General features: G+C 49.4%; 1 protein-coding gene across 7 annotated transcripts in view; it reads right to left on the bottom strand.

Annotated features, from left to right (window-relative positions):
• Positions 1 to 26,345, bottom strand: part of FRYL (FRY like transcription coactivator) — a 520,064-nt gene that overhangs the window by 159,247 nt on the left and 334,472 nt on the right. For all 7 annotated transcript variants that reach the window (XM_075347029.1, XM_075347025.1, XM_075347024.1 and 4 more), the window contains 6 exons: positions 25,279 to 25,450; positions 17,512 to 17,644; positions 16,385 to 16,492; positions 5,177 to 5,414; positions 2,207 to 2,392; positions 1,947 to 2,033 (listed from right to left, as the gene is read on the bottom strand). In XM_075347029.1, the coding sequence (XP_075203144.1) occupies positions 1,947 to 2,033; positions 2,207 to 2,392; positions 5,177 to 5,414; positions 16,385 to 16,492; positions 17,512 to 17,644; positions 25,279 to 25,450 (924 nt within the window). The remainder of the gene's footprint in view (positions 1 to 1,946; positions 2,034 to 2,206; positions 2,393 to 5,176; positions 5,415 to 16,384; positions 16,493 to 17,511; positions 17,645 to 25,278; positions 25,451 to 26,345) is intronic.

Here is a 26,345-nt window from a genome sequence, read left to right on the forward strand (position 1 = left end):
AGCTCCGTGCACCCCTGGTAAGGCCAAGCAGCTCCGTGCACCCCTGGTAGGGCCAAGCAGCTCCGTGCACCCCTGGTAAGGCCAAGCAGCTCAGTGCACCCCTGGTACGGCCAAGCAGCTCAGTGCACCCCTGGTAGGGCCAAGCAGCTCAGTGCACCCCTGGTAGGGCCAAGCAGCTCCGTGCACCCCTGGTAAGGCCAAGCAGCTCAGTGCACCCCTGGTACGGCCAAGCAGCTCAGTGCACCCCTGGTAGGGCCAAGCAGCTCAGTGCACCCCTGGTAGGGCCAAGCAGCTCCGTGCACCCCTGGTAAGGCCAAGCAGCTCAGTGCACCCCTGGTACGGCCAAGCAGCTCAGTGCACCCCTGGTAGGGCCAAGCAGCTCAGTGCACCCCTGGTAGGGCCAAGCAGCTCAGCGCACCCCTGGTAGGGCCAAGCAGCTCAGTGCACCCCTGGTAGGGCCAAGCAGCTCCGTGCACCCCTGGTAAGGCCAAGCAGCTCCGTGCACCCCTGGTAGGGCCAAGCAGCTCCGTGCACCCCTGGTAAGGCCAAGCAGCTCAGTGCACCCCTGGTACGGCCAAGCAGCTCAGTGCACCCCTGGTAGGGCCAAGCAGCTCAGTGCACCCCTGGTACGGCCAAGCAGCTCAGTGCACCCCTGGTAGGGCCAAGCAGCTCAGTGCACCCCTGGTAGGGCCAAGCAGCTCCGTGCACCCCTGGTAAGGCCAAGCAGCTCAGTGCACCCCTGGTACGGCCAAGCAGCTCAGTGCACCCCTGGTAGGGCCAAGCAGCTCAGTGCACCCCTGGTAGGGCCAAGCAGCTCAGCGCACCCCTGGTAGGGCCAAGCAGCTCAGTGCACCCCTGGTAGGGCCAAGCAGCTCCGTGCACCCCTGGTAAGGCCAAGCAGCTCAGTGCACCCCTGGTAGGGCCAAGCAGCTCAGTGCACCCCTGGTAGGGCCAAGCAGCTCCGTGCACCCCTGGTAGGGCCAAGCAGCTCCGTGCACCCCTGGTAGGGCCAAGCAGCTCCGTGCACCCCTGGTAGGGCCAAGCAGCTCCGTGCACCCCTGGTATGGCCAAGCAGCTCCATGCATCCCGGGTAAGGCCAAGCAGCTCTGTGCACCCTGGTATGGCCAAGCAGCTTCATGCATCCCTGGTATGGCCAAGCAGCTCCGTGCACATGCTCACCTAATTGTTTTCCATCCATCTCTGCCCTTCTCTGGTTCCAATCAAAACAAAGAAGGTTTGGAGATGGATGCTAAAAAAGAAGCGGAAAGGTGAACTGAGCTATTGGGCCAGACCAAGAGTGCACAAAGAGCCTGTGCTTGGTTTCAACAGTCATTTTGTCTTGACTCCCTTTAAGCCAAGGCCCAATTGGTCTATTTGGGGTCCATGCCTCAAAGCGAGGTTAGAGCAGGCAACACTTCCTCATCCTTCATCATCAGTAATGTATCAGACATGTAGTACTGTAATGACATACAATTAACAAGATTGAAGAGATCATAAGACTCAGCTGCCAAGCCCAGATCATGAGACTATGAACACCAAAATAAAACCTGAACTTAGCCTACAAATTTTTACTACTGCTTACTAAACTTACTAAAACTCAAACTACACAGTGGGACTATGAGCTGCCCCTGTACGTCCACACCTTTAACAGCTATAACCACCGTCCCTACCCATCACTACAACTTCCTATATACAGAAGACATACGCCGCTTGCTCTACATCACACACTAGAAGCTGTACATGTAATATTTTACTAATAACCGGACATAAAAGCAGCACAGATCATTGCTCCTCCTGTACAAGGTAGAACTATACAACGGGAGATAACGTTATCATGCCGGACGCACTATCTCACTATAGATAGGATTTTCTATGATGTATGAACCCATGGTCTGCACAGCCTTTGTACCTGGGTCTAGGATCTACTAGGTATCTGATCATTTTACCTGATCGGCTCCTGTGAGGTGTATGAAGCTTTCCAGAATGGACGGACTAAGCCTGTCCATTACATCAATAGCCAGCTCCTCGTCACCCTACAACAGAGAAACACAGAAAGGAAAATAAATGAAGAAACTACAACATCCCCAAACTCAGCTATACCAAATCATTTCCACACAGTGATGCAACAAATCTCCTCCGTACAGAAACAGGATGGAGGAGGCACAAAAGGTCTTATTAAAGCATCACAACGAAGCTACGCTCTCACCTTCGAAATTTCAAGGACTGTATAGAGAGCTCGTATCTCCCGGAGGACGTTGACGGCTAACCTCCTGGTGCCGGGCCGGCTGTTACACAAAATCACCAGTGCAAACCCTTCTACAACATGGAAAACACTGGAGGCCGGACTCCTTTCCAGAGGGAGAGTATGGGAGGCTCCATTGTGCATACCCCGCTGCAAACAGTAAAAATATATGTAAAAATCAAGCCCCCAACAGGTTTCTGTGTATGAAAAGCGCTTAGTGGTTATGGCTTCCTCTCCAACAAGATCACTGGGGAAGTAGGGGCAAGGAGAAGGGCTGTTTGGCTTTAATGCCACATTTTCACCATTTCTGCATTTACAACTAAAATGTATTTTGGGGGGATTTTATGTGAAATACCAACACAAAGTAGTAACTGTAAAAGAAATGATCGAGCAGTTGGACGCTCAGACGGGCTCAACTCGTGTACCAAGTATAATGGAAGTCAACGGGGAACTAGAGCAATTTTTTGGGAAGATCTTCTGGAGAAATGTTCGAGTTCCCCATTGATTTCCATCATATGTTGTAAACGAATCAAGAAAGTTCGAGTGTCCAACTGCTTGTTACAAGTACTGAGCACCCGAGCATAGTCGTCCTCGCTCATCAATAGTATTAATGTAATCCAAATTGTACATTTTCAATAAAAACTATAATATTTCTATGACTGTGTGTTGCTACATACATACATACACATATACATATATACACATATATATTTTTTTATAAGCACACAGTAAGAAATATATATATATACACACATATATATATACACACACACATACATTATATATATATATATATATATATATATATATATATATATATATATATATATATATATATATATATATATATACACATACACACACACACATAATATATATATATATATATATATATATATATATATTATTAGACACACACACATATACACACACAACACACAACACACACACACACACACAACACACACACACACGTTCAGCCGTTTTGAGTACAGCTTTATGTAATCCAGAGGTATATCCCGACATCTCTACGGACTGCACTTCTACTGATCCAACTACATGTGTGGATCTGAGCAGTTGAGTGATATCCAATCCGTTTTAAACACAGATTGGTTGTTGGTGCTTTTTATAGTATTATATTACGATTAAGTACAGGTGTCTGAAACACATTTATGTGCATTTTTTTTTTTTTATTTTGCTATGGACTTTAAAAGTGGATCAATAAATTAGTTCTGATTTTTTTCTATTGAATCCGTTGTCTATCCTTTGCTATTAGCAATGTAAAATAGATCATAAAACCTGAAATAAGGATCTGTGCATACTGTCATTGTTCCACAACCATGTTTCAGGTGAAAGTGCACCATGCTGATGTATTTCAAGCAAAAACAGAAACAGGAACCCCATGAACCCATACTAACGCTGCGAGCCCACGATCAGTGTTCACAGCATGTTGGATGCAGCGTGCGTCAGCTGTGTCCAAAACACTGCATTGTACAGTACGAGCACAGTGGATGGGATTTATAGAAATCTTTCCACTGTGCTAGTTTTTCCCACAGCAAAAACTGACCAGCAGTGCGGCTTCCCAAGCCTCAGCATGTCAATTCTGTGCTGCAGAAACGAGTGTTCTTCACAGGGAGAACACACAAGAGACCGCAGCGCCCCAAACCCTGATCGTGGGCATGAGTAGCTGCAGTCTCCTGCGGAGAATCGCAACGTGGTGGGTCCTGATCGTGTGCATATACCCAATAGGATACACCAAGTAAAAAGGGAAGCATCGTTAAAGGGGTATTTCCATTTGTAAGTGATTACTACAGTTAGGGGTGCTTCACACACAGCGAGCTCACTGCCGAGATCGCTGCTGAGTCACGCTTTTTGTGACGCAGCAGTGACCTCATAAGCGATCTCGCTGTGTGTGACACTGAGCAGCGATCTGGCCCCTGCTGCGAGATCGCTGCTCGTTACACACAGCCCTGGTTCGTTTTCTTCAAAGCCGCTCTCCTGCTGTGACACACAGATCGCTGTGTGTGACAGCAAGAGAGCGACAAATGAAGCGAGCAGGGAGCAGGAGCCGGCGTCTGACAGCTGAGGTAAGCTGTATCCAAGATAAACATCGGGTAACCAAGGGGGTTACCCGATATTTACCTTAGTTACCAGCCTCCGCAGCTCTCACGCTGCCTGTGCTGCCGGCTCCGGCTCTCTGCACATGTAGCTGCTGTACACATCGGGTTAATTAACCCGATGTGTACAGCAGCTAGGAGAGCAAGGAGCCAGCGCTAAGCAGTGTGCGCGGCTCCCTGCTCTCTGCACATGTAGCTGCATTACACATCGGGTTAATTAACCCGATGTGTACAGCAGCTAGGAGAGCAAGAAGCCAGCGCTCAGTGTGCGCGGCTCCCTGCTCCCTGCTCACACTGGTAACTAATGTAAACATCGGGTAACCATACCCGATGTTTACCTTAGTTACCAGTCTCCGCAGCTTCAAGACGGCGGCTCCGTGCAAGCGCAGCGTCGCTTGCACGTCGCTGCTGGCTGGGGGCTGTTCACTGGTCGCTGGTGAGATCTGCCTGTTTGACAGCTCACCAGCGACCATGTAGCGATGCAGCAGCGATCCTGACCAGGTCAGATCGCTGGTCGGATCGCTGCTGCATCGCTAAGTGTGAAGGTACCCTAAGTCATGCATCACCTTATTACTGATGCGGGGACAAACATTCAATGCCATCACTCAGGATTACAGTGGCCACAAAGGCCTCCAGTGGTGCAGGGTAATTACACCACAGATCGTGGATGTATTTCACTCTCTGGATCTGTGGGGTCCCAGAGGTCGGATTTCCACCAATCATAAACTGATGCCATATTATAGTAATATATTATCCTGTTCTGGGATGGGTTCCTGTCTATCCCCAAATCTGGCAGAGTTATGATGAGGGGGAATACCTGTGCGTCAGTGTTTTTATTGTGCATTTGAACCGCCTGTTTCCACTGATTTATCAGCTGCACCAGCATCTTCACCGCATTGTCTAGAAGTGATGGGTGCACATCAGTCACTTCCCGCACAATGAAATACACGAATCCGGAAAGCACATCCTCCCGCCAGTCGGGAAAATCAAGCATCAGAGCCTGTAAGGTATTGAAAGCCAGCCCACGCAGCTCTTCATCCATATGAATCGTCAGCCTGGAAGACAAAGAACAGCCATGTAGCACAGCGGCCGCAGCGAGCATCGTTTGTCCTGGTGAAAGGAGCAGGTTAAATGGTTAGCAATTACAGCATGGGATTGGTAATTTTTAGGTTTCCGAGTAACTGCGCGGCTTCAGAGCGGAGCTGTGCTAGAGTAACATAATACCCAGACGGCAGGAGAGATAACACCGCGCCATTCTCAGTATGATACAGAATATTCCATCACAATGCGCTATAGAGAGGAGCAGGGATACATTTATGGAGGTATTTGTTGGACTCGCATTATCCATCAGAGCAAATATTTCAGCATTTATATCTTTTCTTTGTCTGGATGTTGATTATTATAGACACATAAAATGTAAGATATCAGTTATAATGGGAAGCATTTTCCAAGTGGAAAGCCCTCTAACTATTGGACGCATCATTCATAAGCCTTAGAGTAACCCATAGCACAGGCTCAGATGAGCGCTAAAATTATTGGGACCGTTCGCTCTGTGCGCTGCTCCACATTACAGATGGTTGCAGGAGCGGCCTGCCATTACATACACTATAACAACCATAAAATCAGACCACCGTGGACAGTGCTTTTTTCCCCCACATACACAGAGGTTACTGGATCACTGCTCATTTGCACCAATACAATAGTTTTCTAACTATAAGATGCATCTTTTTAACAAGTTAAAGTCTTGTTAAAATGTATGGGCGTCTTACAGTGCCAGGCCCCATGGACTGTTCATTAAATCATAAGGTAGAGCATTCATGAGCTCTGCGCTCCTATCGCTGAGATAACTAAGCGGCTGCACAGTTCTCTCTCCATCTGTGAGCAGGAGACTGAGCTGAGATTGCTAGCAGGTTAGGGAAAGCTTGTGTGCACATGAGGGTTAATAGGAGAAGGAAGGAAAGAAATCCAGCATCAGGTTCTTTCTTAAAAGTGGTATCCAAATTTAATTAGAAAGTCATACGTGCAAAAAATGTAAAAACATAAGTCCCATGCTCAGGCAAACACAGGGCCCACTCCTTACGCGTTTCGGATTGCTCCTTAGTTATAGGCATGACTTTCTAAATAAATTTGGATACCACTTCTAAGAAAGAACCTGATGCTGGATTTCCTTCCTTCCTGCTTATATTGTATGTGGTGGCCAGCCACATCCTTGCATAGGTGGGGTTTGCAGAGAACCTGGTGAGCTTTCCCCTCCCCCTTTTCCATACCTTGGTTAATAGGAGAAGTCTCATGTGCACAGAATGAAGAAAAACACTTAGGCTAGGTTCACACTTCCGTTAAATTGTATCAGTCACAATCCGCAGCTCTGGTAAACAACGGAATCCGCTTGGCAGATTCCGTTGTTCCCATAGACTTGTATGAGCGGCGGATTGTGACTGATGATGCTGCGTTGCACCCTCCGCCCGACTGATCAGTCGTGAAACGACTGACCGCGGGGCGGAAGGAACGCAGCCTGTTACGTTTTTTGAGCAGCGCAATCCGTAGGATTTTGCTGCACATGCTCTCTCTGGCTCCCTGCACCCGTAACCAGGATACACATCGGGTTACTAAGCAATGCGCTTTGGTTAGTTACCCGATATTTACACTGGTTACGTGTGCAGGGAGCCAGCGCTAAGCGGTGTATGCTGGTAACCAGTGTAAATATCGGGTAACGAAGCAAAAAGTGCTTTGCTTTTAGTTATCCGATATTTACCCTGAATACGTGTGCAGGGAGGCAGACACTTCCCCGCTCGGCTCCACCCCCTCCCGCACTCGGCATGTACACACACACACACACACACACACACACACACACACACTCACCTGTCCCCAGCCCTGCAGTCCCCGCGGCACTGACGTCCTCAGCGCCACGGCCCCGCTTGGCTCCACCCACCCCAAACTCCGCTCCCCTCGCGCTCCGCCCCCCGCATACAACGGAGTCCGACAATGAATTCTGTTCTTTGTCATCCGTTGTACAACGCATCAGTCACATGCGTTAAGCAACGCATGTGACTGATGCAAAACAATGGAAATGTGAACCTAGCCTTAGCAGAAGAGTCTCATCTCCCAGCTAAAAGCCAATCCCCTGCATTTCCACTCCGTCTATACAACATGTAGGATACATGTGTAATGCCAGCAATGGATGCCCACATTTGTGATCATGACGAACAAAGAAAATCAGTGTAGCACAGGAACACTATATAAAAAAAAAAATATAAAATCTGCACTAGGAATCCTCATCAGTAGTGTGGCTATTAGAATAATTTTTACTAAAGTTTATAGCTGGCTAAATTTTATATAAGGAGTTTAATGGACAGAAATGAAAAACCTTACACATATAAGACACCAGCCACTTAGCGGATTCAACAATAACTGGACTTGTGCTCTGTATGAACATTGGTACAAGACAACCAAAGTAAAGTGTATTGGAACCTGTTTATGTCACTGTTGGGGACAGTATATGATACCCTTTATTTTTTGGTACATCCCTCCTGATATACTTCTACCACTTTGAAATAAGTCATTACCCCCTCCTCTACCCTAAAGCACCAAGGAATGAGCAGAGACATAGGCTACCAACATTAGGGGCATTACCTCGTACAGAATAGTACATCACCAGGTTAGTGTTAATATTTTTTTTTTTTCTTATTTTGGCTACATGCGCACGCTGCTTTTTTTGCTGCTTTTTTGGCTGCAGTTTTGTCAGCTGAACTTTCTGACATCTGACTTCCCAGCAAAGTCTATGAGAAGTCAGATTTGTCATGCGCACATTGCAGTTTATTTGTCAGCGTTTTTTTTGTCAAAAGTTTGTGACAAAAAAAATGCAGCATGTTCATTCTTCCTGCGTTTTTGTCAACATTTGTCACCTATTGAAATCAATGAGGGCATCAAAAACACAGGAAGAATGCATGCTATTCAAAAGTGGTGCATTTTACCTGCCTTTTACCTGCGTTTTTGGTACCAAAAACGCAGGTGATTTGTCAGGAAGTGAGGTAACAGGCAAGTGGTCCCGTCCCGTCCCGTCCTCCACGTGTTACCCCCCGAAGTACCGCTGTCCCCAGGGGAGATGATGTGGAGGACGGGGACTATCAGCAGCGGTGGCGGCAGCGAGAGGGAAAAATCAATGTTTTCAGCTGCAAATGTCCATCCCCCTCTCGCTGCCGCCGCTGATAGTCCCGTCCTCCACATCATCTCCCCTGTGCGTGCATGCTGGGGACAGCGGTACTTCGGGGAACACGTGGAGGATGGGACTATCAGCGGCGGCGGCGAGAGGGGGATGGACATTGGCAGCTGAAAACATTGATTTTTCCCTCTCGCTGCCGCCGCTGATAGTCCCGTCCTTCACGTGTTCCCCGAAGTACCGCTGTCCCCAGCGTGCACGCACAGGGGAGATGATGTGGAGGACGGGACTATCAGCAGCGGCGGCAGCGAGAGGGAAAAATCAATGTTTTCAGCTGCCAATGACCATCCCCCTCTCGCTGCCGCCGCCGCCGCTGATGGTCCCGTCCTCCACATGTTCCCCGAAGTACCGCTGTCCCCAGCGTGCACGCACAGGGGAGATGATGGACCCCTCTCACTGCCACCGCCACCGCTGAAAGTCCCGTCCTCCACGCTCCTGTCAGCTCCACGCAGTAGCGCGATCAGCTGAGCTGTCACTGAGGTTACTCGCGGCCACCGCTGGATTCAGCGGTGGCCGCGGGTAACCTCAGTGACAGCTCAGCTGATCGCGCGGCTGTCTTCATTAACTGCGTGGAGGTGACCGGAGCGACAGAGTCTGCTGCTGCTCCGGTCACCTCCATGCAGCAGAGCTGGAAACGACGCTGGAGGTCCGTGAATTACGCCGGATATGGAGGGCTTTGTCGGGGTTAATAAATTGGTAATGAGGGAATGTGTTTGTGTTTTTTATTTCTAATAAAGGATTTTTCGGGTGTGTGTGTTTATTTACTGTAATTTATAGATTAATCATGGAAGGTTTCTCGGGGAGACGCCTGACATGATTAATCTAGGACTTATTGGCAGCTATGGGCTGCCAATAACTCCTTATTACCACGATTTGCCAACGCACCAGGGTAAATCGGGAAGAGCCGGGTACTGTCCCAGAACAGCCGCATCTAATGGATGCGGCCATTCTGGGCGGCTGCTGGTTGATATTGTTAGGGTGGGGGGCTCCTCATAACGTGGAGCTCCCCATCCTGAGAATACCAGCCTTCAGCCGTATGGCTTTATCTGGCTGGCATTAAAATTGGGGGGGACCGCACGCCAGTTTTTTTTAATTATTTATTTATTTCTAATTTTTTTTTTTTTCAATTCAACAAGCTTTATGGGCTTGTTTGAACTGAAAAATACATGAAACAATTGTTGACAAAACTGCAGCCAAAAACGCACCAAAAAAGCACCTACATTTTTTGTGACATTTCCAGGCTCTCTCTGACAAGGTGCAGTTTTGGCTGCAGTTTGTGAACACAAAAAAAGAGAATTTTGTTTACTTACCGTAAATTCTTTTTCTTATAGTTCCGTCATGGGAGACCCAGACCATGGGTGTATAGCTACTGCCTCCGGAGGACACACAAAGTTACTACACTCAAAACGTGTAGCTCCTCCCTCCTAGCATATACACCCCCTGCTAGCCAGTCCTAGCCAGTTTAGTGCAAAAGCTGAAGGAGGACATCCACCCACAAGTAGAGATAGAGTAAAACCCGGAATAACCGGAGCCTCTGTCTACAACAACAGCCGGTGAAGACACACGGAACAAGAAACTTGCCAACAGGCAATAGGGAGGGTGCTGGGTCTCCCATGACGGAACTATAAGAAAAAGAATTTACGGTAAGTAAACAAAATTCTCTTTTTCTTTATCGTTCCTATGGGAGACCCAGACCATGGGACGTCCCAAAGCAGTCCATGGGTGGGAATAAACAGACAACTGAGAAGCAGGAAAACCCAACTTCACAAATGGGCGACAGACACCTGAAAGATGCGTCTGCCGAAGCCCGCGTCTGCCAAAGCAAGAGCATGCCTTGGATAGAGCTTCGAAAAAGTATGCAGACTAATTCGAGCTGCCGTCTGACAGACCTACTGAGCCGTAGCCTGAAAGCCGAAAAGGCACCGACAGGTCTGATCAAATGTGCTCTGATCCCCAGCGGGGAAGGCACTTGAGTACACTTGTAGGCCTCGGAAATGGCCGACCTAAGCTAACGAACAAGGGTCGGCTTAGATGCAGAGAGACCGCTATGCTGACTAGCAGTCAGTACTAGAGAGAGGTGCACCGCCTAATAACGGCGGTGCGAGACACCTAGATCCGGGGCGCCCGCACCAGATCCAGGATATGCAACGCTTTCTCAAGCGATGAAGAGCAGCCGGACAAAAGGAAGGCAGGAAAATTGCCCCGGATAAGGTGGAAGCAGTAACCACCTTAGGGAAAAAAGTCCGGAGTCGGACGGAGACCACCTTGTCTTGATGCAAAAGACCAAAAAAGGGGGTGACTCAGAGAGAGTGCCGCCAGAACTCCCTGGCAGGAAATTATAGCCACTAGAAAGACTACTTTCTGTGAAAGATGAAACAAAGAAACCTCCCTAAGAAGCGCAAAGGGGGGTTTCCGGGAACCGGGAGGACCGGATTAAGGTCCCAGGGCTCCATAGACCGCCGGAAAGGCGGAATGATGTGAGACGCGCCCTTAAAGGAGCGCACTGGAGCCAGCCGGACGATACGCCGCTGGCACATACCGACAGAACGGAGACCTGTCCCTTAATGAGGGATAGTCCTAGCTGTAGACCGGACTGTGGAAGGGACAGGAGGGTCGGCAAGGCTAAAAAGGTCCAAGGACACCTTGGAGCTCGAGTCATAGCGGAGATGACTTCAGGAAGGATACCAGAAGTCGCCAAGATCCAGGACTCAATAGCTACGCCGTCAATCCGAGAATCCAGAATTCTGACGGAAAAAACGGACCTTCTGAGAAAAGGTCTGGACGGACCGGAAGATGCCATGGCAATCCAACGGACAGAAAGAGCAGGTCAGGATACGAAGCCTGCCTGGGTCAGTCTGTAAGAGAATGACCCGACGGCCCCCTTCCCTGATCTTGTGCAGGGCTCTGGGCAAGAGGTAGAGACGAAGCTGGGATCAAACATGAACCAGTGTGTCTACCGCAAAACCTGAGGATTGTGGACCACGGTTGGACAGCTGAAATAATCTGCCCGCAGTCTTGACATCTAGGATGTGGGCTGCGGATACGGTGGACTAGGAGTCCCTTGTCCAGTGAAGAATGTTGAGGCGCCAAGATTGCCAGGCGGCTGAGTGTCCCGATCTGGAAATTGATGTAGGAAAACGCTGTAACGTTATCCGACTGAACTCGAATGTGCCTAGCCGCCAACAAATGGTGAAGGCTTAGAGAGCTAGAATACAGCTCTGATGTCTAGCCCATTGATCTAGAGGGCTGATTCGGACAGAGTCCAAGCGCCCTGCGCTCCGCGGTGGAGATATAATGCTCCCAAGGCGGAAGGACCAGCACCCTGGTGAGAATCACCTGGGACGGGGCCAGGAAGGAGCGTCCCTGAGACAGAGTGGTCGAAACCACCCCTGAAAACGAGCCCCAGGTCAGTGGCAAAGCCACCACCCCGTGGAAGGAGGGAGTTCGCGTGTACAGCGGACAACATCCAGTCTCAGAGGGCACAGGAGAAACTGGGCAAGGAATCGCTTCCATTGACGCCACCGTCTGACCAGCACCTGTATTTGGTGTCTGATAGAACGACGTCGACCGCCAGCGGAGGGACTACTTATCGACTAAGAGTGGCTTCACAAGAGCCGACAGTCTCGAATTGCGTCCTTGAGAGCCTCTGGTTCGAAGTCAGAGTGGACTTGAACAGAATGACAAGCCACCCGAATAGGTTAGAGTGGCGAGAGTAAGCGAAGTACTCTGCTAAGAGTCTGCACTGGAAGAAGGCCTGAGAAGAAAGCCGTCTAGGGCAAACGATCACTGTCAATCCCTAGGGGTGCAGGACCCTAATCACAGCAGCCCCAATGAGAATACTCGAGGGGCCGTGGCCAACCCCAAGGGAAGAGCCACGAATTGGACCACTCTGATGGCAAAACGCAGTCAACGCTGGTGTGAAACTGCGATTGACCGTTGCAGAAAAGCATCTCTGATGCCGAAGGCTGCTAGGGAATCTCCTTGGGTTCTTGATTGATCCGGTGAAAAAAACACACGGAACAAGACCGAGACTCCATGTGAAAACGCCACACCTGACCATGCTTGAAAAGCTAAAGATCCAGGTCGGAAGGCACCGCCCTCTTCGGGGCCTAGAAATAGATTTAAACAAAAATCTCAAAACCGTTCCCAGTCGGGATTCGGTACAATTACTCCATTGGCCTGCAAGAAATGCCACGGCTTATGAGAAGGCGGCGGCCTTGGAGCCGGGAGGAGGTAACAGAAAAAATCTGTTTGGCGGGTGGACAGAACTCCATCTTGTAGCCATGGGAGATATAATCCCGCCCCCACTGAACGGAGACGTGTTAGAACCATACGTCGCCAAGTGGAGAGAGCCTGCCACCGACTAGGAGGAGGTTGGCGTGGCTAGATAGCTCGGAGGAAGCTGACTAAGTGGCAGCATCTCCTGCGGTCTTCTGAAGACGCAGCTTCAAGCCAATTGGTTCTATGAACCTAGGCCAAGCTAGAGGACGATCAGATGGAGGAACGGAAACCACCGAAACCTCAACTGATTCCTGCCCTGGACAGGTTCCCTGGTTTAGGTTTGTGGCAAGGAAGAACTCTCCCCGCCAAGAGCTTCCTAAATTTCATCCAGTCGGTTCCGAAGAGACTGGTCCCACCAAAGAGGAGCCCAGCAAGGAACCTCTATAGAGGCATCTGCCCTCCATTTCCGAAGCCACAGGAGCCTGCGGACAGCGAGGAAAGTAGCCAAGACCACCGCCGTGCGGTGTCCAGCATGGCAGACCTAGGCAGAGGATGAAAAGACTGAAGTCTGGAAGTTCAGGCAACCGTTTTGGGCATAGGGTCCCTGTGAGGGAATGCATCTCCTCTGAGGAGCCATCAGCCACTGACATAACGGTCCGGGCAGAGCCACCTGAGGTGAATGAGCCCACTTCTTGACCACTATTGGTGGACAGGGGAAACACAGTTCTCAGAATCACGCTTCATGGGAAGCGACTGTCAGAGCGGACCCTGGGCTGGTCACAGGGACCTGAAAACCGGAGTGGTTAAGGAACACACGTTGTGTTCACCTAGATAAGGTAACTCCGGCGGATTGAGGTCCAGTACAAAATTAATGTACCGTGGGATCCTTATAGAGGTGCCGTCAGCCACTGATACAACTATCCGGGCTGAAAGTCTAGACACCGGAGTGGCCACCCTTGGCGAATGAGTACACTCCTTGACCACCTCTGATGGGAGGGGGAGACAGGCAGCAGAACCCCGCTGTGGGGTCTGCAGGACAGGCTGTGGGCTTGGACGCAGCGGGCTGAAAACTGGAGTGGTTAAGGAACACACTCCTCGTCTTGTTAAAGGTATACTGATGCCTTACTGCCAGCGGGGAATACTCCCCTGATACAGGCGGATGGAGGTCCAATACAAGTATAATGGACGCAATCCAATCAGTCGCATCCGCGTCACCTACGGACGGATCAAAGTACCTAAAGTAGCGTCCGTGACATCCTCCTCGTCCAATGAGTCAGCTCGTAATCGGAGCTGCGGGACGGGGAGGACAGGGGACCCTGCGTCTCCCTGTCAGGAGGACGGGGTCTGAGAGCTTTGCTGAGCGAGCAGAAAACGCCCTGAGAAGGGGGCTGCATGCTCAGCAGATGCCGGGACAGGCCGACCCCTGGAAAAAAGATTCCCCCAGGGGTCAGCCATCGACCGGAGCAGCTGGAGGGACCCTGAATGAGCCTCCAAGCTGAGGGGCCACAGTGGTTATGAGCTCGGTACAGCCGTACGAGACTACCAGCAGTGGATACTAAAAACAGCCTGCAGCCTCGCTCTGTGAGACATGCTGCAGAGGTGGGGGGCTATGTCTAGAATGTCTAGAATACCCAAGACAGGGGTCAGCCTGGGGAGACTCCAGGCAGAGGCACCACATAAGGACCATTACAGTGTGGGTCCGTGCCGGTTCAGGCAATATGAGTTTACATGCAGAACATGTAGTATACAGCCTTGGAGCTTTGCTCCTAGTGTGAGACATGCTGCGGAGGAGGTTCTATAATAAAGAATTAACTCCCTCAGAATGCCGAGATCGTGTATAAAAGTGCACAGCCAGAGGTTGTGACTTATCAGGCCGCTATTGTGAGTGCCCCCTCAGGTTCCAAGCCTGGACCCCCAGCCATATATCCACTCCCTCTGCTGCAGAGCAGCCAGCGCCGATCAGCGTACTAAGAACGCTGAGAAAATGGCGCCAGAGTGAGAGGGGGGGGGGGCGGGGGTTAACCTAGGAGCGGGAATCGGAGGGCTAAGGCATGTACAGGGGAGGGAATCATCTCCTAAAACGGAGTGTCGTCCCCTGTGCAGAGCGGCCGGCGGGCGGCGCTGCAGTGTCCCCTTGCATGAGTAACATGCAGGGGAACAAAACGAAACTAGGCCGCGGCTGAAGCCGGGGCCTAGAGTTATACATGCGGCCGAAAATCAGGCATCATCGGCGCGGTACTCAGTAAAAACTGAGAAACCGGCCGGAAAAACTGTAAAAAGCAGCATTATCAACATAAATCACTGTCCCCTCAATAAATCCACATTGTAGAAGGACCCTTGAACAACGTCTCTATACTTAGCTTTGAGACGCAGGGTCCAATCCCTGGTGGGGTGGGGGTCCAGTGCTCCGTCCAGCAGGGTCCTGCCAAAGGGCTGCGGATGGAGGCCGGTCTCCTGCAAGGCAGTGAGAACCGTGTTGGCTCTAACTTCAAGCCAGAGCCCATAAGGGATGGTGAAGGAGCGCGGCATGAAGGGATTTCTGCCCTGAAGTCAACCTTAACAGCACTGCCGCCAGGGGAGTGTGAAGGGACATGCCGGGGGTCCAGTGGACCCGCTTTTCTTCCAAATCTTTAGAAAAAATGAAAAATCAAAAAAGGATGCATGTGTGTGTGTGATCCTCCTGACACAAAGCTTGAAACTGGCTAGGACTGGCTAGCAGGGGGTGTATATGCTAGGAGGGAGGAGCTACACGTTTTGAGTGTAGTAACTTTGTGTGTCCTCCGGAGGCAGTAGCTATACACCCATGGTCTGGGTCTCCCATAGGAACGATAAAGAAAAGAAGCAGCGTGCGCATGTAGCCTTTCTGTTGTCCAAATCTGGGTGCATCTTATAGTCGGGTGCATCCTATAGTCTGAAAAATTTGGTAAGTTAATACCGAACAGTACATGAACAGCACGCTGACAAAATACATGGTCTATTCAACTGTTCCTTAACACTAGAAGTCCCAGGAATTTCGAGCTCCATAGGGTTCCAATGGTAGAAATGGTAAATGACCCCTCTCTAGGACTTCTAGTGTTAAAGTGCCCTATTAAGACAACACTTTTTCTAAGTAGCCTAAATAGGAATAATGATGATATATAAGACACTTCTCCAGATGGAAATTTGAAGTGGCCCATTACCACAAAAGTCACATCACCTTTATTCTGTACACCATAACGTCATGACTGCCGTCACCAACACATCAATAGAGATAAAAATACAAACCTCAAAGCCTTAGATATTTCCAAAAGCTATGCTGCCTTTCAATAATGGGAAACCCACTGTGTAGCTATCCTGTACCCCCCAACTCTAGGATATGCCCACAGGTTTGTCATTGTGATACATATGAGCAATGCCAGATCACTGCAGCATGTACTGTATATCGCCCCGTCCTGTCACTCCCTTTATTGACTTTTGTGTTGCATACATGACTTTTTATAGAATACTGAATGAAGGTTAGGTTTTAGCGGCTATTATTGTTGTTTGTGATACAATGACTATTTTTTATGCTTTGAATTAGAAACAAAGTGCACAAAATAGGATTACCTTGCAAGCAATTCAATGAGGTCCGCTCTGCTCATGCCATCAGGGATGAGCCTAGGGATAGCAGCGATGCACGTTCTGAACAAGTCAATCTTGGGTTTTCTTTCACCTCTGTCACATATAAGGAAATCAGACATTATAATCTCCAATATTGCATTGAGATTGCTATACATTCCATTCACGTAAAGAATTACAAAGCAAATCAATATTACCTAGATATATCTGTTACTACTATATCTGTTACTACACTCATTCACTAAAAAAGCTCTCTCACTCATAGATAACAGTAATCATGTAATGAAGAAAACAGTGACATGTGTGATTTATAAACTACACAGAATTAATTAAAAAAAACAAATACAATTTTATAAAATATGTTAAATATAAAAACTTGACTTAAAGGGGTTGTTCACTTGTTTGGCTGTTGTGTATATAGAGTAGAAAAGCACAGATCTGTACAGTGTTTAGCAACTGCTGAGTACAGCAGATCAGTTCCTATTCTCTTCAATCGTGGCAATGGCCAAAATATAAGACAGCTTTTGGAGCTGTAAAATACCTCTAGATGGTAGAATATTTTTCCACACTCTACATTGCACAATATAGTTAGGGTACCTATTGCTGTCTACCTTTTTCGATTTGATATAACCTTTCTCAATGTATTGGTGAAAATTGGGGTGAACTGCGTGCCCATCACGGTGCCACAGGCAGTATACAATGCTTGTTAATGTAAAGATGTTGTGGGCTAGAATGAAATATACTATGAAATAAAATTTGAGCTGTTTGTGATGACCTATTCTCAGGATGAATATTTTAATGGCTTGCTTGTAATAGATGTATTTTCATATTTACAAAAAAAATGACAATGTTACCTTGCTCCTTTCCATTTTAGTAGGAAGTCAGTGTCAGGCAAACTGCACCCCACAATGATGCAATTTACCCTTCTACTTTATAACACCCAGGCTTCAATCTAATTACTATCAATGAGAAGCTTTGTGCAGTACAGTAATTGCCAGCTGACATTAGCTGCTAGGATCATTATTGATCACTGGGTTTAAGTACATCAAACATATTACTTTTCACAACTGCTAGAGAGTAGAGTGCACAAATCCATCATCCCAATGTATACATACGTAATCATATCTTCTGGCTCTTTATTGGACATCTGCACGCTTGTCATGCACATTGGCCTGCCAACCTCCTTATCAAGATGCCGAAGTATACTGTCTAATGCCTTGCGTACTTGAGGATAGTATACAGACATCCCTGCAAAGAGATAGCAAAGGATCATTGTAGACCTCATTAATGTAAGCATGCTATCAGCATAAAATATACAATACAGATAGCAAGGGAAATCAAAAGAGGCAAGGTTCACAGTTGGATAGTAACAATTAAGAGTCAAAACACTACCCTCTGCCAACTTGATAATTATATAACGTATGTCTTTAATATTAAAATAAAATGGGTCATAGAACTGATAAAGTGTTCACAGGACTCTGGTCCATTTGACATGCTGGTACATTGTGGCAGCTGGACAAGAGCTTTGGAACCAACTTCCTTCTACCTGCTGGTATCCTGGGCCCTACTGATTAGTAGTAGTTCATGCAACATAATCATGTTGTAGGGTCCCAATAATCAGAAAAGGGACCCAGGATGCCGGCAACTAATACCGTGTTTCCCGAAAATAAGACACTGTAATATGTTACTTTTTGCCCCAAAAATATGCTAGAGCTTATTTTTGGGATAGAGCTTATTCTAGAAGAAACATGGTTGGGGGTGAGCTTACCAAAAAAAAAGCAGACCCCCTCCCACCTTCAAAGAAGAATCATACTTACCAGACCCCGGATGTCTGCGTGGCTCCCAGGTCCTCCTGTGATCTCTGGTGGGTGCTCCCAGCAGGTATGCTGCACGCCATCCTCCCCTGCTTCTGGCCAACACGCAAATACATCAGACCACACACACATACATCAGACCACACATACACACATCAGATCGCACATGCAACCACCACATCTGGTGACACGGATTGTTCTGACCTGAGGAGGAACATATTGACGAGTGTGCAATCTGATGTGTGTTCATGTGCGTTCTACTGCTGGTCCTCCTCTTCGGCGTCTAGTGAATATGACTGCGGGGTCTTCTGTTTTCTTTCTTCTCTCTTTTGGGGGTGTCTGCTTTCTATAATGAAGTGTCCTGCTGTATTCTTTAACCTTTTTAGCTGCATGGACACTTCATTATTGAACCGCAACTAGGGCTTATTTTCGGGGTAGGGCTTTTATTTCATCCTTACGCCGAAAATGCTGAAAATTTCTGCTAGGGATTAACTTCGGGGTAGGGTATATTTTTGGGGAAACACAGTAATGAAGCTCAAAAAGTTCCTGTCCAGCTGCTATGGAGTACCAATATGGTCGCCGAACCAACGTCCTGAGAATGGTTTTGGTTTTGCTCAACTCTACTAAGTTAGAATTGGAGAGTAATCAAAAATGGACTCAGAGTGAACATATCAGAAGGGGAATATTCTGTGGCAGGAAAAAAAAATTGCTTACAAAAAGTTGTGTGTATTAGGCTACTTTCATACTTGCGTTGGACGGCTTCCGTTGCTATCTGCAGCCTTGAGGAATTACGGTAACCGTTGCAGGAAACCGTTTGATTCCTCATAGACTCCTATTAGCTATGGATAGCAACGGATGGCCTTGCATTGCGTCCGCCCCGCGGCGCATCAGTTCTTTTGACGCTGACCGTCAGTGACCGTTGGGCGGATGGAACATTGCATTTCTGTCAAAGAAACGCATCCTGCAGGAATCCGTTGGTGTCCGTTGTTTTTATAATGGACGCCTATGGTGGCGGATTCCGTTAGAATCCGTCATTTGACGGATTCCGTTAACGCATCTGTCTTTACACAACTGCGCATGCTCAGATGTGTAAAGTCAAGGAAAAAAAAGAGAATTTTGTTTACTTACCGTAAATTCTTTTTCTTATAGTTCCGTATTGGGAGACCCAGACATTGGGGTGTATAGCTTCTGCCTCCGGAGGACACACAAAGTACTACACAAAAAAGTGTAGCTCCTCCCTCTGAGCATATACACCCCCTGGAGAACCAGATATAGCCAGTTTAGTGCAAAAGCTGAAGGAGAATAGCCACCCACAAGTAAAAACAGAGCAAGAACCGGAACAACCAAAGACTTTGTCCACGACAACAGCCGGTGATAACACGCGGAACAAGAAACTGCCAACAGGCAACAGGGAGGGTGCTGGGTCTCCCAATACGGAACTATAAGAAAAAGAATTTACGGTAAGTAAACAAAATTCTCTTTTTCTTTATCGTTCCTATGGGAGACCCAGACATTGGGACGTCTCAAAGCAGTCCATGGGTGGGAATAAAAAGAAAAACTGAGAAGTAGGCAGAGCCTAACTTCACAAATAGGCGACAGCCGCCTGAAGGATGCGTCTGCCCAAGCTCGCATCTGCCGAAGCATGAGCATGCACTTGGTAGTGCTTTGAAAAGGTATGCAGGCTAGTCCAAGTGGCAGCCTGACAGACTTGTTGAGCCGTAGCCTGGTGCCTGAAAGCCCAAGAGGCACCGACAGCTCTGGTCGAGTGTGCCTTGATCCCCGGCGGGGGAGGCACCTGAGAACACTGGTAGGCATCCGAAATGGTCGACCTAATCCAACGGGCTAAGGTCGGCTTAGAAGCAGAGAGGCTCTTACGCCGACCTGTGGTTAGCACAAAAAGAGAGGTGCACCGCCTAAGAGCAGCGGTGCGAGACACATAGATCCGGAGCGCCCGCACCAGATCCAGAGTATGCAACGCTTTTTCAAAGCGATGAACAGGAGCCGGACAAAAGGAAGGCAGGGTAATGTCCTGGTTAAGGTGGAAAGGAGAAACCACCTTAGGGAGAAAGTCCGGAGTCGGACGGAGAACCACCTTGTCTTGATGAAAAACCAAAAAAGGTGACTCCGAAGAGAGCGCAGCCAAATCAGAGACTCTCCTGAGGGAAGTTATGGCCACTAGAAAGACCACTTTCTGTGAAAGACGAAACAAAGAAACCTCCCTAAGAGGCTCAAAGGGGGGGTTTCTGCAAGGCCGTGAGGACCAAATTGAGGTCCCAGGGATCCAAGGGCCGCCGGTAAGGCGGAATGATGTGAGACGCGCCCTGCATGAAGGTGCGGACCTGAGCCAGCCGGGCGATACGCCGCTGGAACAGCACTGACAGAGCTGCGACTTGTCCCTTGAGAGAATTGAGGGACAGTCCTAGCTGCAGACCGGACTGTAGAAAGGACAGAAGGGTCGGCAAGGAAAAAGGCCAAGGAGCATGGCCGGAAGAACGACACCAGGACAGGAAAATTTTCCAAGTCCTGTGATAGATTTTGGCCGAGGAAGACTTCTGGGCCCGAGTCATAGTGGAAATTACTTCAGGAGGAATACCATAAGCAGTCAAGATCCAGGACTCAAGAGCCACGCCGTCAATCTGAGAGCCGCAGAATTCTGGCGGAAAAACGGACCTTGTGAGAGAAGGTCTGGACGGTCCGGAAGATGCCACGGCACCTCTACGGACAGATGGAGCAGGTCTGGGTACCAAGCTCGCCTGGGCCAGTCCGGAGCAATGAGGATGACCCGACGGCCCTCCATTCTGATCTTGCGCAGGACTCTGGGCAAGAGAGCTAGAGGGGGAAACACGTAGGACAGACGAAACTGGGACCAGTCTTGAACCAGAGCGTCCGCTGCAAAGGCCTGAGGATCGTGGGAGCGAGCCACGTAAATCGGAACCTTGTTGTTGTGACGGGAGTGAAAAGCTAGGAGAGCCAGGAGCACGGCTCTGGTTTCCAGCACATTGATCGAGAGGGCTGACTCGGACGGAGTCCAAGTGCCCTGTGCTCGGTGGTGGAGACATACCGCTCCCCAGCCGGATAGACTGGCATCCGTGGTGAGGACCACCCAGGACGGAGCCAGGAAGGAGCGTCCCTGAGACAGAGAGAGGGGCCGAAGCCACCACTGAAGAGAGCTCCTGGTCTGTGGCGACAGAGCCACTGACCTGTGCAAGGAGGAAGGCTGCTTGTCCCAACAGCGGAGAATGTCCAGCTGCAGAGGACGCAGATGGAACTGGGCAAAGGGAACAGCCTCCATTGACGCCACCATCTGACCCAGCACCTGCATCAGGTGCCTGATGGAATAACGGCGGGGCCTCAGCAGAGAGTGCACCGTCAGTTGGAGGGACTGCTGTTTGATCAAGGGCAACTTCACAAGTGCCGGCAGAGTCTCGAACTGCATCCCTAGGTACGTGAGCCTCTGGGTCGGAGTCAGAGTGGATTTGGGCAGATTGACCAGCCACCCGAATTGGGCTAGAGTGGCGAGAGTGAGCGAGACACTCCGCAGACAGTCTGCGCTGGATGAAGCCATGACTAGAAGGTCGTCCAGGTAAGGAATCACTGCCAACCCCTGGAGGTGCAGAACCGCAATCACTGCTGCCATGACCTTGGTGAATACCCGAGGGGCCGTGGCTAACCCGAAGGGGAGAGCCACGAATTGGAAATGTTCCTCTCCGATTGCAAAACGTAGCCAACGCTGGTGAGAAACTGCAATTGGCACATGCAGATAGGCATCTCTGATGTCGATGGATGCCAGGAAATCCCCTTGGGTCATTGAGACAATGACTGACCGCAGAGATTCCATGCGAAAATGCCGCACCTGAACATGCTTGTTGATAAGCTTGAGATCCAGGATGGGCCGGAAGGAACCGTCCTTTTTGGGGACTAGAGATTTGAGTAGAAACCTCTGAACCGTTCCCGGGCGGGAACCGGTACAATTACTCCGTTGGCCTGCAAGGATGCCAAAGCCTGAGAGAAGGCGGCGGCCTTGGAACAGGGGGGAGTTGACAGAAAAAATCTGTTTGGCGGGCTGGAAGAGAATTCTATCCTGTAGCCGTGGGAGATGACATCCCGCACCCACTGATCGGAGACGTGTTGAAACCACGCGTCGCCAAAGTGGGAGAGCCTGCCACCGACTAAGGACGTTGCTGGTGCGGACAGATAGTCAAGAAGAGGCTGCCTTAGTGGCAGCAGCTCCTGCGGTTTTCTGTGGACGCGCCTTTGTGCGCCAGTTGGATTTTTGGTCCTTGGCTGAGTTAGTGGACGAGGCCGAGGGCTTAGAGGACGACCAGTTGGAGGAACGAAAGGAACGAAACCTCGACTGGTTCCTACCCTGGACAGGTTTCCTGGTTTTGGTTTGTGGCATGGAAGTACTCTTCCCGCCAGTAGCTTCCTTAATAATTTCATCCAGTGGTTCACCGAATAGCCTGGACCCAGCAAAAGGGAGCCCAGCAAGGTACTTCTTTGAAGAAGCATCTGCCTTCCACTCTCGAAGCCACAAGATCCTGCGGATAGCGAGGGAATTAGCTGAAGCCACCGCAGTGCGGTGAGAAGCCTCTAGCATGGCAGACATGGCATAGGATGAAAAAGCGGAAGCTTGGGAAGTTAAGGCAACCATTTCGGGCATAGATTCCCTGGCGAGGGAATGCATCTCCTCTAGAGAAGCAGAGATGGCTTTGAGAGCCCACACTGCTGCAAAAGATGGGGAGAACGAGGCCCCTGCCGCCTCATATACAGATTTGGCCAGAAGGTCAACCTGGCGGTCAGTGGAATCCTTAAGAGAGGTGCCATCAGCCACTGATACAACGGTCCGGGCTGAGAGTCTAGACACCGGGGGGTCTACCTTTGGTGAATGAGCCCACTCCTTGACCACCTCAGGTGGAAAGGGAAAACGGTCATCAGAACCACGCTTTGGGAAGAGTTTGTCAGGACAGGCCCTAGGCTTGGTCACAGCGGCCTGAAAACTAGAGTGGTTAAAGAACACACTCTTTGTCCTCTTAGGCAAACTGGTGCTTTTCTGCCAGAGAGGGTTGCTCCTCTGATACTGGCGGATTGAGGTCCAGTACAGAATTAATGGACGCAATCAAATCACTAACATCTGAGTCACTTTTGGACAGATCAATGGGGCACATGGAGGTAGCCTCTGAGCCCCCTGTAAAGGCATCCTCCTCGTCCCGCGAGTCAGCTTCTGAAACAGAGCCGCGGGACGAGGAAGGGGAGGGAGCCCTACGTCTCCTCTTAGGAGGACGGGGTCTGGGACCAGATGAAGAATCCTCTGTGAGCTCCGCTGAGAGAGCCCTAGCAGCAGAGGTACCCTGTGAAGGGGGCTGATGCATGTTCAGCAAAGTCCGGGACAGCTGTCCCATGGAGTCGGCAAAAGGCTGGGAGATTGACCTAGATAGGGATTCTACCCAAGCCGGGGGTTTGTACCAAGCCACAGGAGCCGGAGCAGCCGGAGAGACCACTGTGGGTGCGATTCCAGGCTGAGGCATTGTCAGGTTAGATCAGGCATCACAATGTGGATATGGGCTCAGTTCAGGCAGCACGAGCTTACATGCAGTGCATACGGAATATAGCTTTGAAGCCTTGCTCCTCGTGTGAGACATGCTGCTGAAGTGGGGGCTCTGCCAGAGTAACCCCCAGAGAGTATATACAGAGGCCCACAACCAGAGGTTGTGGCTTACCAGACCGCTGGAGCGGTGTTGTGTGCCCTCCAGATCCCAAAGCCCGGACCCCCAAGCACCTCAGCAGGGATGCTGCAGCCAGTGCTGATCGCAGAGGAAACGCTGATAAAATGGCGCCGGAGCGAGGAGAGGGGGCGGGACCAACTCTGAGAGTGGGATCTGGAGGGCCAAAGAGACTTACAGGGGAGGAGACATGTACCCAGTGGGGAGTGTCTCTCCCCTGTGTAGAACGGCCGCTGGGCGGAGCCGCACTGTCCCTCTGCATGAATGACATGCGAGGGCAGTGAAACCGAAAGTAGGCCTCCGGCGAAGCCGGGGCCTAAATTTGAGCTGTGCGGCCGGCGCGCAGGCACCATCGGCGCGGTTCTCAGGCGACAGCCAGAGAACCGTCCGGAAATGTCAGAAAACTCTCTCAGCACACTCTCCCACCATAATAAAGTACAGGGACCCCCAGAATATAAACGTCTCAGGTACTTAGCTTGCTGAGACGCAGGGTTCCAAGTCCTTGGGGATGAGTGCTCCGTCCAGCAGGATCCTGAAGGGCTGTGGATGGAGACCGGTCTCCTGCAAAGCATGGAGAACCGTGCTGGGTCCCACTTCAAGCCAGAGCCCGAGGGATGGTGAAGGAGAGCGGCATGTAAGGCTCCAGCCTTGGAATCAACCTTAACAGCACCGCCGACACAGTGGGGTGAGAAGGGACATGCCGGGGGTCCAGACTTGGACTCGCTTTTCTTCAAACTCTTTCCAAAAATGAAAAATCAGATGAGAATGCATGTGTGGATGTATGCCTCCTGAACACAAAGCAATGAACTGGCTAGATCTGGTTCTCCAGGGGGTGTATAGGCTCAGAGGGAGGAGCTACACTTTTTAGTGTAGTACTTTGTGTGTCCTCCGGAGGCAGAAGCTATACACCCCAATGTCTGGGTCTCCCATAGGAACGATAAAGAAAAACCTATAACGGATTGCGTTATTATGTACGATCCGTAGCATCCGTTGTGCCACTATATGCAATGCATCCGTTGCATGCGTCACACAATGCAATGCTACGGATGCCGTTCAACGCAAGTGTGAAAGTAGCCTAAGTTGCCTGTCAATCAGTGGTTCTGCTGTGAGGGGTCCAAACTCATATGTAGCTTATGGGAATTAAGTTTTAGTTAAGATAAAATTTGGAAGCTGTATTTAATAGGCAAAGATGTCCAATTACATAGACTATGGCATGAGCAATGTCTGGTACAGGGCCTGGACGTTTCTGATGGCGACTTTGCGGATCAGTATAAAATAGGTCATATGGAAGCAGTAGTGTGTGAATTCATGTAAATATCTCCATCAACAACAGACAATGGGGACAAACCTATGACTTTTGCCTCTTCATCTGTGAGGGTTTTATTCAGAAAGATTTTCTTTACACGTAAGGTATTTCCTGAGGGAAGAACGACTCCAGTTGTTGGCATAGGGGGCTCGCCGTCTTTTTGCTGCAAGCTGTCTGCTATGACGAGGAAGACTCGAAGACCTATATTCATTCTCTGCAAGACAGACCACAACCAACGTTAGTGCATGTACGGTAGTGACACAAAGAGCCATTCATGTCTGCCACACCTGCGATGTGATAACATCAGCCATAATCATTTATGGCTATGCTAAATCACAAAATACACGTGAGCTATCCTCATCCAGCACAGACAAAGCTGAATGAGCTCCTTGTTACTCCCGGAATATTTCACCACCTATGCTGGAACTATCTTGATGCCATTTTCACATATTTACATAGCCCCGTCACATGCAGTGACACTATATTTGCTCACAGCGGAGTAATGAAATTTCTTATCTCAGGCCCTGTTCACACTGTACATGCACGGTGTCCGGGAGTTTCGCCTGAATCCCCAAAACACAGGATTCAGATGGTATCTGGTGTCTGACTTGCTGATCTTTTTAGTAATAGGGTTAACAGTTAACTGTTGGGGTTAAAAATTGCCCATTCTGCCAATCAGTGCATGTCCCAGCGGTTGGCCATCAAACTGTATATAGACGATAACATGCTTTCACAGGACAAACCATTTAAAAGGAATCTGTAGCAGCTTTTTGCTATGTAATCTGAGGACAGCTAGGGGCTATGACAATGTTCTCAGGAATGTGTCACTTATTGGGTTGTGTGCTGTTGTTCCAATACAATGAGTGTTTAATCAGCAGAAGATCATCCCTTCTTGACTAGTTCTCATGTGCATGTGGTCAAACCACACCCCCAACACTGATTAGCAGCTCACTATCAATATACAATGTACACAAAAAGCCGTGGTGTGGACAGAGTTAGTTTTCTCAGCAAGCCTACATCTAAAAACTTTATTACAACTGCTGCACCCAGTAAACTAAGTGATACATCGCCGGAATAAAGGTCCAGTCACACTAAGCAACTTACCAGCG

The sequence above is a fragment of the Anomaloglossus baeobatrachus genome, chromosome 1, assembly GCF_048569485.1.
Source record: "Anomaloglossus baeobatrachus isolate aAnoBae1 chromosome 1, aAnoBae1.hap1, whole genome shotgun sequence".
NCBI lineage: Eukaryota > Metazoa > Chordata > Amphibia > Anura > Aromobatidae > Anomaloglossus > Anomaloglossus baeobatrachus.